Source organism: Prionailurus viverrinus, chromosome C1 (assembly GCF_022837055.1).
Source record: "Prionailurus viverrinus isolate Anna chromosome C1, UM_Priviv_1.0, whole genome shotgun sequence".
Lineage (NCBI taxonomy): Eukaryota > Metazoa > Chordata > Mammalia > Carnivora > Felidae > Prionailurus > Prionailurus viverrinus.
This window is the reverse complement of record NC_062568.1, coordinates 75,920,175-75,936,284: the sequence shown is the minus strand read 5'-3', so window position 1 is coordinate 75,936,284 and position 16,110 is coordinate 75,920,175. Positions and strand designations below refer to the sequence as shown.

The 16,110-nt window shown below is 40.1% G+C and overlaps 1 protein-coding gene across 1 annotated transcript in view; it reads right to left on the bottom strand.

Moving 5' to 3' along the window:
- Nucleotides 1–897: 897 nt before the first annotated feature.
- The window catches only part of RND3 (Rho family GTPase 3), a 20,102-nt gene continuing 4,889 nt past the window's right edge, over nt 898–16,110 (bottom strand). Inside the window, exons 3-5 of the mRNA XM_047871711.1 lie at nt 7,937–8,046; nt 4,383–4,517; nt 898–2,941 (exon numbers count right to left, since the gene is read on the bottom strand). Of these exons, the coding sequence (XP_047727667.1) occupies nt 2,690–2,941; nt 4,383–4,517; nt 7,937–8,046 (497 nt within the window). The 3' untranslated portion in view covers nt 898–2,689. The remainder of the gene's footprint in view (nt 2,942–4,382; nt 4,518–7,936; nt 8,047–16,110) is intronic.

Genomic DNA, 16,110 nt, shown 5'->3' with positions numbered 1-16,110 from the left:
TGGTTTTCCCCTTGGTTGGTGCTTCTGAGAATTATTTCCAAGGAACTATACCCCAAAGATTGCTAAAGCCATTTTTTAAAAAGCCACAAGGATGCAGTTTTCATATGAAGTGACTCAGCTGTACAGAAAGCTGAGTTTTGAAGTCCTACATGGAATATCTTTGGATGTTTATGGAACTCATGTGTGAGAGTTTTAGCTAAAGACTTTGAACCAACTAGATTTATGGGGACCCAGGCCACTCTTGGTTCCATGCTATTCCATGCTTACATCTTTCAAGTCCCTGGAGAAGCTCATATTGTCTCCCTGTGTTAGAGATGCTGCCTTCAACAAGGGCAGTTTTTCTTGTCCTCTTTTCCCCCCTTCCCTGTAATTGTTATTAATAGCTAGGTCCTGGGTCATCTACCCAACTGACCTCTGAACAAAAACATGCAATCCAAGGTGGATGGCTGGGTTAGGGACTGAGGCTGGAAGTGAGGGATGGGTTGGGGGACAAAGGGCAAGAAAGCAAACAAAGCTCATAAGCAGAATTAAACGTGTGACCTGAGACTACCTCACACTGTCTCATTACTAAAGAGTTCAAGGCATTTCCATATTTTTTATCATTTAAAATTTTTTCCATGTTTTTTAATCTTATGCAGTATCGTAGCTCTTTTTCTATGATCGAACCACTTAGTCTGGTAATACTCCATTTTCTTCTTGTAATTTGAAATTGTTATGAAAAACCTCTTATCTACGCAGATTTAGCTTTTGCCCAAGAAACTTCCACCACCAGGAAGAATCAAAAACTTCCAAAGCTTACGAGTTTAGAAAACGTGAGGCTGGATGCTCTCATCATCTCCATTAAAGAACAAAACCAAACAGCTAAACCAGGAAGTAGATAATAAAGGACAAATCATATTTAGACAAAGACATGGTTACTTTTTTATTTGAAAGAAAAACAAAAGTATGTTTTAATAAATACTGCGGAAACATTGACCAAACAAACATACAAAGTGACTTCAACATTTAAAAAAATGCAACGCAAGTTCTGCTTTATAACAGTTATAACTTATTTTCTTTTTACAATATTTAAATACAGAAAGCACTTGCCAGCTATTTTGTAATACTGCCCAAAGCATAACGCTGCATCAATCAAAGCATATTATGTTGGTAAAACGTCTGTATTTCGTGGGAAATGACTGGAATGGTATTTTCTTGCAGAGACAAAACAAAGTGCTTGTAAGACAAAGGACTGAATGTTGTAATTACCTTAATCTCCTCTTCTGCTACAATTTAATGGGAGCACAGCTTCAACACTTCAAAAATGAAGCTTTATCACTGGAAAGAAAGCTCGTTTTCAACAAGCGCCAACAATAAACAGGTCAGATCTGGTTTCTCCTCTGAAAGAAGTTCTAAAAGGAACTGGTCAAAAAATATCTGTAAACTATTTTAAATGCTGATTATTTTACGTTAACAACAGCAATCAAGTATTGAACACCGGCCTTGGCTGAATCTGGTTAAGTGAGGAATCTGGGTAAGCAATCGCTCTATGGAATTGCCCTAGTGTAGTGTCAGGACTGACATCACACTTTTCTTCTAAGGATTCTCTAAAGCTTAGGTAAGAAGGTCCTTCTCTTAGAGATGTTCTTTTAAAGAAAGTGAAATAAACCAAGAGTTATCAGATGCTGTCAACTTTGGAGCTTCATCCCAAAATAATAGGCCTTTTGCTTTGTACTTTTGGTAACTTAATTCCAGACAGCTTTACTCACAAACTGTGCTTTCTGCTACTATTCCTTCATTATCTCTTCAGGTGAAAAGAGTACCTACATTTTAGATATTTTCCCCCCTTGGATCATTTTATGACGTCAAACCAAGACACCTCTCATTTGACTTTGCACTTTCATCAATGATGGCAAAAGAAATCACACACCCTCTTTTCTAAACAGCGCACAAAAATATTACATTGAGCAATTTACCACTTTTTAATGACAATCACAATGATGAACAGAACCATCAGACTGCATAAAAACGGACACCTTTTTTCTATTTGATCTATTTGATCTTTGTAGTGCTGGTCTGCATATCTTGCAAGACTCCAAAAGCCTTTCTTTAGAACCATCTCGCTCAGCTATCTTCAGGAAGGCAAGATTTCAAAGCCTTACAAACTTTTCCTCTGGATATCCCATGGGTCCTGATACAATTTCCATTTTAATGATGAGCTAGGAGGAAATTAGATCACATCCTCTAGAAAACTAAACGCTAAGGTCACAGTGCCAGTTCCCCAGTGAGGACGGTATATTAATATATACTTTTTGTAAAGGAGATTAAAACATTTAAAAATTAAATCAAAGTAGAGATCCATGAAGAGATTGTAACAAAGAAAACAAAAACGCAAGCACCATTCAGAACGTGATTCTTCTTCTTGGAGGTCCTCTCGTTCCTCTTTATCTACTTCTAGCCCATTTGAATCTCTCTTTTTTGGCATATTTTTCAAGTCACACTTCAACACTCTTCAACGTATTCACTGAACTGCCTGTTCTACATGCCGAACCTAAGGACAGGATTCCAAAAAGATGAGCATCTTTCCAAACACCTCCTAAGCCTCCAGAATACGTGACTTTGGCTGTGCGCTTCATTCAGACTTCACCTTTCTGTTTTGTTGTTTGTGTTTTTTACACTAGACTTCCTTGTCCTCATTAAAGACAGAGATTCACATCACAGTGCAACTCTTCGCTTTGTCTTTTCGTAAGTCCGTAGCAACTGCAGAGAGTTCTGGTCTGCTGGGCATGTGTGAGATCCGCTTTGTGGCCCTCTGTGATTTGTTCCGCTTAACGTTTTTATTTGTCTTGTTTACACATGCCAAGGTGGCAACGTGAAAAATGTCTCTGACACTATTTTCTGACTGTAAAGCTGAGCATTCAATGTAAGTGGCTGCTCCAATCTGTTTGGCCATATTTGCCCCCTGAGAAGCAAAAGAATGGATTGCAATCAGCAATAAGTCCTTGGGAAAGTTATAAAGTGTCTTCCTAATACCACAGAATAATAATGCATTGCAAAACATTTCAAATATGTGAGCTGTGTTTTCCAAGTGTTGCTGCAAAAAAACCCTCCAGTTTTTAAAATGCATTCTTTTGTAATAAATTATAACATATTATTTCATAAATATTTGCAGTCAAGACTCGGTCTTAAAATGTTCAGTTATCATCACTCAGTAGACAGTGCTTGACTTCCCAGAGGTGTGAAAGCCTGATTTTTCTTGAGTCTAAATGGTGCTCAAAACTAGTCAATAGGCTGCATAAAAAACAAGGGTAAGGGGTGGAATTTAGAATCAAATTTGAAATGTATGTGATTATGTCTCAGGGCCAAAATAAACTGAGGAAATGAATAACACTGTTATGAGACCTATAACTTTGGGAAACACAAAATACAGAATTTCTAAACATGGACCGGACAGACAACCAGGGAACACAGTAATAAGCATGTGTGCATCAAAATGACTTCTTCAAGTAACTAGATTTTTATTAATTGCACATGTAAGACAAACATGACTACAGTATTTAAAATGATGAATACTAAGGAAAATTCTAGCTATTTCAACATGAACTCTCTTTAGAATCTGGTTGTTAAGTTTTCAGAGAATGAAGTTCTGAAACAAATTCTTTCTAGATACTTGGGGGAGATGCCCACAGAAATGATGAATCTCTAAAAGACAGTTTTATGCAGTGTTCTACTTTACTGGCAATGTCCTTCTTAAGTATTTTATTGTTCTGCTGAGTGTAAAGTAAGATGACCTCTCTCACAGAGTATTACTGATTTGACCACATTTTCTCTTAGATCCATCTAACTTTAAACCCAGGAAGAGCTGCAGAGATATACAAAGGGTAGAATATGATCCACTGTTTATATACTCAGTAACCAAATATCATGTGATTACCCTACTGAATGACAGAGCATTTCTCATTTTAAAAGATGTTTTCCAAACTCATCTTATTGATGCACACACATATCCTTATCTAATCCTTATAAAGTAAACTACCAAACAAATATTGGAACGCTTTTTGAGAGGGTCCAGCATCAAGGTACCATCAAAATCTCAGCTGAACCCTGCCCCAGATCACTTTGCAGTCTTCACAGTCTGAGCTATCAGCTGTCATGAGGGGCTTAGATGCTCGCTGTAGGAGGCACCAGGACAAAGAACGCCAGCTCTTTCCTCCGTGTTTTCAGATGGTCCATCCAGGCACATGGGTCTCAGAATGCACCTTACTCAAGGGTTTTTAACCTGGAGCTGACTACTGGTGGAGCCTTTAGAAAAGCAGCTACTTTTCCCTTTATTTATAATGAGTGATGTTCCACTTTCGTCATCCTTTTTGAAATCCACATTTATACACTGACAACATACATACCTGATCATATGACACTGGTGTCTGTCTGTGATTTGAGAGCTCTACTAATGTACTAACATCTGTCCGAAGGTCAGATTTGCAGCCAACCAGCAGCATTTTGGTGTTGGGGCAAAACTCCTGGATTTCACCTTTCCACTGAGGGTGTGGGAAGAGAGAAACAAGATGAAAAATTAGCATAGTGCCGGCATCCATATATCAGCAAACAATTCCTCCACTGGCGGACGTTGGAAATGGAGACTCAAAAAGAACATTTGAAAGGAAATGTCACGTCAGATGAAGAAGCAAACTTGCCTGTATCTTTCGAGTAGATTATTAAGTTTTACTACTTTTTAAAGTGGATTCATTAAGGAACACTTATGTATGTTATTATCTCTTCTCCCTCTCTGTGACTCACTACTTATCCCTAAGCAAGAAACTTGTTGGGTGGTGTCAGAAGGTAGCTCCAATAATTTCTTAATTATTGGGGTATCTCTGAAGGATAAAAGTGCCTTAGGAATAATTATATATTCTAACACATGACTGTATCCTCAGATATGTTGAGCTGGTATGGTACTTCCCAGCCTGGAAGGTTGAGAATAAGGCAGAGCCAACACAAGCACAGGTATGCATTCACAAATCCCACCAAGAAAGGCTGAACAGCCACCACGTGCCAACATTTCCAATGAGATTTCAGGGACTGGAGACGGTGTTAATAAACAGAATGGCCTGCCTTTAAGGAACTTCCATTCAAGTGACTGAATCAACACAGATCATGAAGTTTACAAAGGCCCATCTCTAGGCTATCGGGAAGGCCTCTGGTCCTATAGCTGATATGCCCTTGAGTTAGTTTTAAATTGCACAAGTTGTTTAATATTTCAATTTAGTCCAACTTGGCTAGCTGTTTTCGTGACCTGACAAGACTTATTAGAGCCTCCAGAAATGCCTAGGAGGGAATTCCAGTTGTCCTCTTAAAGAGTGAACAGCTGACTTTGTGTGGTTTCATTTCCTCAAGCTTCAGATGACCATCATGATGGGAGACAGGGATTCAGAGTGTTCCCAGGAGAGCTCTGGCTCCTGGGGATGGGGGAATGGAAAGCCAAGATCAGGAACCAGGCTGGCTCTCCCAGCCCACACACACAAGTACACATTAAGTGATCTACTAAGTACTGTGGTTGTTACAAAGATGATTAAAACATAGCTGTGGGGGCACCTGGGTGGCTCAGTCGGTTAAGCGTCCGACTTCGGCTCAGGTCACGATCTCACGGTCTGTGAGTTCGAGCCCCGCGTCGGGCTCTGTGCTGACAGCTCAGAGCCTGGAGCCCGTTTCAGATTCTGTGTCTCCCTCTCTCTCTGCCCCTCCCCTGCTCATGCTCTGTCTCTCTCTGTCTCAAAAATAAATAAAAACATTTAAAAAAAAAAAAAAAAAAAAAAAAAAAACATAGCTGTGGGGGTGCCTGGGTGGCTCAGTCGGTTAAGCATCCGACTTTGGCTTAGGTCACGATCTCACAGTTCATGGGTTTGAGGCCTGAGTTGGGCTCTGTGCTGACAGCTCAGAGCCTGGAGCCTGCTTCAGATTCTGTGTCTCCCTCTCTCTCTGCTCCTCCTCCACGCACGCCCTGTCTCCCTCTCTCTCTCTCCCTTTCACACACAAACACAAATAAATAAACATTAAAAAAAAAAAGAAAGAAAGACATAGCTGTGGAATCCACCCAAGAGCAGGGTTGACAAAGTCATGTATATAATACTAGATAAGAGGGACATGCTACCAGAGTCATTTAAAAGACCACTAAAGGGGACATCTCCATATCTAGAGGTATACTTTGGGCAGACAAAAAGGTACAAACATGCTTTCCACAAGAGCCTAATTTTTCTGCCAAATCCCTCCTTCTCTCCTCCCTTCCTTCCAGAGTTATTTAGAAGCATCTACCATTTGCTAGATGACACTGGAGTTCGAACTGCAAGATGAATTGAAAAAGAAAAAAAGATCTATCCTGCTTTATGTCACTCTAAACTCTTTGATATTCGAGGACTTAAAGACTCAATTAATCAAGACAAACCACTTCACGGGTTATCACGAGCCTTAAACTTCACACAAATGTAAAACACATTCATTAATATCTCTAAGGCCAAAGTCACTATTCATTAGGTCTTAGAAGACAAAAGCAAAATAAAATAAGAGCAAGGCTTTTGATCATAAATTATGCACAACCTGATACTACATCAAGTAAAAACTCCAGTAAATAAGCAATCTCTTTGATCTACAGACAAGCGGTAGACATGTCGTTATGTTGTTCTTCAGCGGTGTAATGACTTTGGTTTCCTTCTGCATGTCTAGCAATTGTTTACAAGCACTGAAGATAGGAAAGGTGTATTCCTGCCTGAATCTGACAAACATTAGCATTATTTGTGTTAGATAACACATTACTCAAAATTGAAAAGAGTAAAAAGAGCCTTTGATCTTTCAAGAAATTCTTATTTCGTTGAGCTAACTAACTGTGTTTGCCATGTTCGGTAAAGAGACCGAGGTGAGGGGGGGAATAAATCACCTTCAAATCCTCATTTCATAATGACATCCAAGATGAGCAGTTAAACATAATAGGGGAATGTAAACTAATAAAAACACACAAAATACAAACACATTACCTTGCTCTCAACCACGGCCTTTGTCGTAGCCTTAGTGCATGGAGAAGAGGCAGGTGATCTACAGAAGGCTCTGACTCTGAAACCTCACAGCACTCAGGCCAGGACTGAGAAAACAGAGAGTGGCAAATACACGCTCATCCATGGACAAGCCTATGCCTTCTGTGAGCAGCCAGGGGCTTAGTCCTAGGTTGGTGGCAGCCCAGAAACACTCCTCTCCCCCACTGGCCTCCCTAGGACTTATGATTATGATCTGTCCTACAACAGGCTCCCTTCCTCCTGACCTCCCCCGGGTTCCAGCCGGAGCTTGCTCAGGTCCCTTCTCCACCTACAGAACCTATGAACCTCCAGAAACCAAATGTGTTCTCTATAGCATGTTTACAACTACTGTTTTTATCACTCTCTGATACCTATCTGATCACTCTTCACCTTGTCTAATGTCTGAAAACACACCTCCACTCCTCCTTTAACAGTACTATTTCTAATAAATAACATCATAACCAAAGCACAGCTTCTTTATCAAAACAGCTATTATTACATTCATTTCAATATATGAACTGAGGTCAAATGTAAACCTGTAAACTAAGGCACAATCTATAGGAGAAATGAAGGATGGAAAAAGAAACACATGCTTGAGAGTAATCGAATATTAATATTTTTGGCTGCACCATTTTCACCCAAAGGGTAAAGACAGAAGCTCTTTAAAGGGCATGTACTTTCTTAAAATGAAAGAAAACTTTAAGCAGGTTCATGGTCAAAACTTTGACATATGTGTGTAGAAACGCTGCTGTAGTATGAGAGTGTTGTTTACAGCATTTTAATTACAAAATATGCAGCAAAGTATTAACTGGAGTGTTTGAGCTCCCCCGGCCAACCCCCGTCTCTGTTTTACAGATGGGCCAGCACCGAACTGTGCCATTGTCTCCAGCACTTGCCTTTTTTAGCACACTGTCCAGAGTCTCTGGTCTACTGATGTCAAAGCAAATCAGCACGGCATCTGAATCTGGGTAAGAGAGAGGCCGAACGTTGTCATAGTAAGGAGAACCTGAGAAGAAACAAAGAAACACACATTTTCAGACAAAAATCCCATTTATTTGTCATCTATTAACTCTACCCTTTTGAGTTAAACCCCCTGAATATCACATGGCTCTATTCCCACCTTCTCAAATTCTTAGAGAAGAATGCAAACAAGCAACAGCCCAGTGGTAATATATTCATTTCTACCAGAAGATAAGGAGGCATCACTGGCATCTGTCTTAAATTCAAGGGGAGGAGCAAGGACTTTAAGCTGAAATCTGTATGGTTCAGGGTCCCCGAAGGCACCTGGGTGAAGTGTAGAGTAGAAGCATGAGGAGTCAGGTGGCCTGGGGTGCAAATCTACCTCCATCACTGAAGGAGGGGGGCAAGGCACATTTAGGGCTCTGTGTCTCTGATTCTTCATCCTAAAATGAAGATGACAACAATACCTACACCTGGGATTAAATGAACCCAGGCAATGACTGGGATTTAGTATGGGACTGATAAGTCTCAACTATGGTTATGGTTGTATTGTTGCTATTACAAGCTGAGTGGTAGCAAGCACCGTAAATGGAGCTACTTCTTGGGAAAGAGACAAGACCTCAAGATCGCTCTGGTAATCGGATGGGATGAGTGGGGGAGGGAGGGAAGGGCCAGCTCCGAAAAGAGAGCTACAGTAAACACAGAGTCACCCTATCTCAGTTACACATTTGGATGAGCCACCGATTTGTGCGCTTGCTTACTTGAACTTATCCCCAAACCCTATGTGGACTCTCTTTCTGTTACAACTGAAGAATGTACTAAATGCCATATTGGTCATGTCACTTTTCTACACAGTTCCATCTCTGAGAGTGACACTGAGGCATGATGCAGGGGTCTTGGCCTGAGTTAAATCCAGGGCACCCAAATGATTCAAGTTGCCAGCCAATTAATTTAACCACAGAAATGTCTCATTGTTTAGAAGAATTTCTATTTCTTTTAGAATCCCAAAGGATGAGCAATTACATGAAGTCAATTATTGTACAATGGTGTGACTATAAAATTAAATACAGCTTGCCAATGTTATTTATTTTTTAAAATCATTTTCAGTATACTACCATTTTACAAGCATAGCATGAAAAATCATTTTACATATATAGGTATTTGACTCCAGAGGAGAAGAAGAAAATCTAAGCTACCAAAGTTTCTTTGAAACCCAATTTCATTTTGACATCACTCTCAGTTTCTAGCAGAAAAACATGACATGTTGTCCCCTGATAAATCAAAACCTCGGTAGTCAAAGTCAGGAGGAGAGAAAGACTATAAAGAACCTTTTAAAATAATCTTTTACAATTCTATCAAAACAACATTCTTCAGGAGGCTGCTCTTGAGACCTAGAAGTTACTGTGGTTAGGGTGCATCTGGTATTCACTATGCAACCCCAGGAACTCTGTGGCCTTTTCAATAGCTGCTTTCGGGATGGACAGTGACAACTCCAGGACAGCTGTGTCTACAAGCAACGAAGTAGGGAACGTTCTAGGAACCAAGAAGAAATCTAAACCAGAATTTTTCACAAGCTGCAGTAGCTCCCTACACACATCTGGAATCAGGACTCTGGTGTTACAGAGACTGACAACTGAAAGGCATTTTACAAAAGCTTAAAGGGTTTAGAGTTAAAAAATATCAAGTCCTTTTAAAGGCATACTGGATATTAAGGCACACTGGAACGGCACTGTCTCTGAAAATGAGTTGTGACTGCTTTTTCAGCCACTAGAAGAAACTTAAGGTCAAGAGAATAATTCACAAACAACTCACTAATTTAAACATTTTTGAGAGGCATCAGAAATGAGATGGCTTATCACTGTTTCTAGGTATAATGGTTATTTCTGTATTTGTTTTGTGAAGTTCAATCTCAACCTCTCTCATTTCTGTGTTCAAAGTTAGACTTTGACTCAGCTTCCTCTGTAAATAAAGTTAGGAAATCTTTTTCAAAGTGCACTGTCAGAAAATTCCAGATTACAGAGTGGTATACAAATACCAGACACATACACAAAGACTTCCTCTGCTCTTCCAAGTTAGTAAGATATGACATGACCCCAAATTCATAGAGTACAGCTGTCTGACAATTCTGAGGGCCAGGACCCTAACAGGGCCTCAGAGATCTTTCTTGGAAATCACTCACATTACAAAAGACAACTATCTCACTGTGGCTACTTTCCAGCCTCAGTCAGGCCAACTGGAATTGGATGAAAGGCATATCCAGGTGCCTTCAGAACATGACCTATGTCTGGATGAGAGTATTCTATGTAACAGAGAGTATACTGGTCTCCCTGTACTAAGAGTTCTCTATGTTAACAATGGGAAGACCCAAAGACCATCTTTCCCAAATACAAACTTTAGGAAAGACAACCGGAGAATTACAAAGGTGCTAAAATAGAGTAACATCGGGAATACCAGTAAATTCCAGAGGAATGATTTCAGCATTTAGGTCACCAGGTGACCGCAGAGAATACTCCTTCCTCCGGTTGTGTCCTGGGTTGGCCTCTCTCACCCATTTTTATGGACACAAGGAGGATCTGGCTTTGTCTTCAGCCCTCAGTCAAAGCTGGAGATTCTTGCTCACTACTTTCTTTCTTTTTTTTTTTTTTTTAATGTTTTTATTTCTGAGACAGAGAGACAGAGCATGAGTAGGGTAAAGGCAGAGAGAGAGGGAGACACAGAATCCGAAGTAGGCTCCAGGCTCTGAGCTGTCAGCACAGAGCCTGCCGTGGGGCTCGAACTCATGGACTGTGAGATCATGACCTGAGCTGAAGTCGGATGCTCAACCGACTGGGCCACCCAGGAGCCCCAGTCTTGCTCAGTACTTTCAAGTGAGCTGCCTTCTGTGCTCAGTGGGTATGCCCATATATCTGCAAAATATAGACAGTGGCCAGGCCTGAAAATGAAACAGTGTGCAACTGAAACCAAATTCTTATGGAAGTTTGTTTCTGCTTTTGTTTTTATTTGGTTTAGTATTTTGAATGAAAATACATTTGTGTGTAAAGATTTTCATGGGAAGTAAAGCTCCTTGCTGGATGAAATAGAAGGGTGATTTTCAAGAGCTTTAACAAGACCCAATTAGGAAAAACACTTTGATCCTGTCTTACTACTTTTGCTAATGAACGGTACTTTTAGGTCAACAAGTGTCCAAAGGTGGTAGTAAAACTGATCCTCACATTTAGTACTTATAGGTGTAATTTGTCCAACCACGAACTACAAGAGTGATTTGGCATTAAAAATAGAAAGTCCATTTCTTCATTAAATTTTTGCTAGGGTAAGGTTAGAACTTTTTTTGGATAGAAAAATCTGTCTCTATTGTTTTGTAGTAAAGAAAAAAAAAGACAAAAGACAATACAGGATTATAAGAGAATTGTTCTACTGGGAAAAATCTAGCAATTCATCAGCGAAGCAGGACCTTCAGTTAAAAAAAAAAAATCCTGTGTGATTTGACAGTGTTCACTCTGTGTTTAAGCACTTTGAATTCTTCCCTATCTATAAAGCCCATGCTACTACACAAAGGAAGTGAGAAAAGCAAAGCTGGAGAGTCAGGGTGTAATCACTGGCATCCGGGGATAACTCTCCAGCCAAGGAGAAATGAAGAGGAATTCCAGGAATGCCCCTGTGAAGTGACAAGCAACATGGACAGGCAGAAGTGACACCAAAGTGAGGAGCAGAAAGCAAGCTGATGAAATGGACAGTATCTGCCTCGTACTCCTATATATCCCTCCAGAAAAGTCTTAAAACATTCTGCTAGCCAAATGGCCAAAAAACAAAACAAAACAAAAACAAAACAAAACAAAACAAAACAAAACAAACAAACAAAAAAAGTCTATAGATTTAAAAGATGCACGTGAAAAGCTTCCAGGGTAAGTGTAGAACTGAACATGGCACACAGAAGAGCGCCAATCATTACGTAGTCAAGTACTGAACTAGAACCACCATACATGGTAGGTACTGAGGTACATATGGTAGGTGCTCCAGTATCCAGGAATGTTCCCAGGCCTAATTCAGTTAGTCTAAGCTTTGCTTGTCAAATACAACTCGTTCTCAGCATGTGAAATGGTCTCCATGCATATGGGAATTTCCACATGCTGCACGTCTCTTACACTACCTGAAACTCTTAAGCACACAGCACCATTCCAAAGTCCTTTCTAATCACCTATCAGAACACCAAAAGGAAAACTCCAGGAAACTCTATATTGTAAAGAAACAACCACGGCCCATGTGTAAAATGTGCCCACTCCCCCCCCCCACCCCCTCCCCCCCCTGCCCCATATAGTCAGAGGGCGTTGCTCTGGGTAAACTGGAATAAGTGCATGTTTGGGGTTCTCTTGAGTTCAAGTTTGGCAAACATCAGCAAAGTTCCAAAAACGTTTTTGAAACTTCAGGTCTAACCATCTTTGTCTTCAGGATCATTAATTCTGGGTGACAGCAATACTTCCAGCCCAAGAATAGTCACCAAATGCCTCACCCAGAAACTAATTCTGCAGACACATACCTGCTTGCTTAAGTCATCCTTGCACAAAGATAGAACACACCATATATGCACATACTTAAATGTATATGTAAGAAGATTCATGCCCAAAAGGGAGGCTTTATGGAACCTTTTGCAAAACCAGTTCAAACGCTGAGGCTTTACAGGAGCTTGAGAACTGCAAACCCTTCTAGTTGAATATTTCATAATTGAAATACTCTTTTCCTTGAACCTGAAATTGAAAAGCTTCCCCTTCCCCAAAAAGAAATCCCTACCAAGAACAGTAAAATTTGGAATGTTGTATAATTTTGGCAGAGAAAACATATTAACTTTTGGTAGTTTTAGTGACTAGCAAGAGAACATCTGTACCAGAGAGCAGCTACCATGCGAGCCTCTATGATCTGCCCAATTATTACCAGATTCCATTTCCTCATGCCGTCTCTACTCAGAGTGAAAGCTTCAAGTCAGCAATAATCTCAAGAATGTGAATCAAGTCTGGGCAGAACTTTCGTGTCTGGCTCAGTACAAGACTCTGTTGAATTCATTTTCCCAAGGAGTCTGAAGGATAAGCGCCATGCCTGTAAAAATGCAGCAAACATTCCCAGAGAGGCTATTTCCTTTATTTCTTTATAGGTTCAGATTAACAGGAATTATGAACAGATTTTATGAAAATGTGAGGGCATTTCTGTGTTGCTACAAAAATACAATCTATGTTCTCAATTTCTGGGGACAATGCAGTTACATAGTTAGAGAAGAGGTCAAAGAGGTAGAAATGATTGCTATGTTTGAGCTTTACATTAAGCTTTAGCTTAAACTTTAAACTCCTAATCTTATTGAGATACTTAAAAAATAGAAGAATAAAAATACTTTATGTAAAGTAGAACCATGGGAGGTCACAGAACTTGAGGGATAAGGGTAGACAGGCATTTTAAAAATTACATTATCATTCTGTAACAGATTGAAGATTTTGTGTTTTATATTATACGTAAGTGTGTGATTCCTTGGAGGAGAGGCCCATGAGCAAGTCCACCTTGCCACATGCTATGTCATCAGGCTCATTTTTCAAAACCAATGTATACAACACCTGCTAAAACTTCTGAGGCAGCTTACCCTCCATCCATGTCAATGAAGTTTCTGTTTTGTCATGGGCATCTCTGAGTAAAGTTGCCAATATATAGTAACTGAGAAGATGTTTAAAGGGCATCAGGGGCACCTGGGGCACCTGGGTGGCTCAGTCTGTTAAGTGTCAGACTCTTGATTTAGGCTTGGGTCATGATCTCACAGTTAGTGAGATCAAGCCCCATGTTGGTTTCTGTGCTGACAGCGCAGAGCCTGCTTGGGATTCTCTCTTTTCCTCTCTATCTCTGCCCCTCCCCTGCTCATGCCTGTGCATGCATGCTCTCTCTTTCAATGAATAAACATTTTTAAAAAACAAATAAAAATATAAAGGGCATCAGAAAATGGCTAAGGTACTACCAGTTCAGCAGGCATAGCCACCAGCTCTCCAATGAGCTAATTGGAGAAACTACTGGTCCTTGGTGTCATATCTACATGCAGGAACTGGATTAATGAGGAAATATCTGGCTATTTCAGGTGGCATCAGAATAACTAAACTGGATATCTCACCGAAATGTGCAACTTAGCAAGAAACAAGATCGGGGGGGGGGGGGGGAGGAGGGGGGGACACACCAGACTAAATGAGATTTAAAAATAGGTCTAGAGATAGATAAGGACTTAGAAGGAGAATTTATACCTCTTTTTTTAAAATACATGGTGGAAAAAATCTCCAAATGTAGTTTTATATATTGCTTATTGGAAATCACCGTACAAATTCAGAGCTCTCTGTTTTGCCTTAATCCACATCTCTTACAGAGTTTCAGTGTGAAAACTGCATTGAGCCTGGTTTTGAAACACTAAGCTAGTAGGGATCATTACCACCTTATGATCTAACTGGTTTTCTGCAATTCGTCCCTTGATATTCACATCACAAGTCCTCGTGCTTCTTTGGCTTCTTTGTAAATTCTCTCTCTCCCTTTCTCTCACAAGGTCAAGTTAAGTGAGAATTCTTCAACTTTCAGAATCTTGTTTTCACTGATAGCCCTTAAGTGTAGGCATGTTTCCAAGTGGGAGGGATGTTAAAGACTTCTTAAGAATTGAGTCAACTTCTAGAGATAAGGATGGAATTGTGGTGGGCTTCAGTGAGAATGAGTGAGAATGAGTCAGGGGGCTTGGGCTGGCCCCATGGCCCTCAATTACTCTTTGGATCTTTTTGCTGGGAGGTGAATCTAGCTTTCAAACCTTTAGATTCACCCTCCTATAAACAAGGACTGCAGTACCAAGGAGGAGGCCATTACTACCTTGCGGGCAGGAACTGCTTTGCAATATACCCTCCCTTGCTCCCACAGCCTCTACCAGAATTCCTGCACACAGAGTACCCTAAAAAGGAGTTACTGGTTTTATAATCATTTCTGTAAGTCTTGCCTTTCTATGTTAATTTACATGTCAAATCACAAGAAAAGGGACCAATGAACTATTTATTTTGAAGCTGCTTTTCTGAACTAAATACATACTAATCCCCAACATTGCTGCAACACTTCTTTCTCTGTAAAGCAATATTTCAGTACAGTGCTTGTCACAAAAACCATTTTTCAAATGTGATGTATAAGGTACAAATACAATATGCATTGACTTGTGTTTGTAGAGGAGTATGTCCTCAAAGTCAGGCCAGAAGTAATTAAGATTTCTCTTTCTTCCTTTGTCCTATAAGTCTAAAAATTAAAGAAAACTATATTTTCTGTTACTCTGCTAAAAACTAATACAGGAAGTGCTAACTTTAGCACTCATGGACTAAAAGCAGCTTGCATCATGACAAGATTCAAAACAGTGTTCATGAGGCAATGGCACAGTTATTGTAGAGGAATTTTAGCAGCTGAATTGAGTAGTTTATAAGTAATAACATGCCTTAAATAAAGTGGACATTAACGTGCATTGGTTAAAAGCTGGCATGAACGATTATTACTCCCTAAATTGCGTGTGCTGAAATTACACTGCAATCAAATCACTTAGGAAAAGATATGGTGATCCTCAAATGGCTGAGTTTCCATTATTAGGAGGCATTTGGCTTCATGCTACAAACTGCCTCCGTGTTTGGCAAATGTGGCACATTCTGATATTAGAACATTCACATTCAAGATATTAGAACTACTTTGGTCTCACTTACCACTTCAAAATGTTGAAACCATTACCCAGTGTTTTGCAGAAACTCAATGAGTGAATTTGAGAATCATTCAGAGCATTTCTGCAACTATTAACACAAATACTCGTCTTATCAATGAAAAGGGAGTTTTTCTCATTAAAATCAATTAAGGATGGACCGGCATCCAAAGACTACCTTTAAAAATCCCCTCTTTTAGAGAATTTATGGTGGCATTGTTTAAAAGGTTTTGTTTCCTGGCCGGGGGGGTGGGGGGGGGGTGGGGGGGTGCTGGAATAACTTCAAGCAGCTGGCAAATTGCCATTTGTGGTTGCTCTAATTGGGGTGTGCACTGAGGGTGGGAGGAAGAAAGTGTTTCCTACCTGAGGAGGATCCAAAGGATGTAT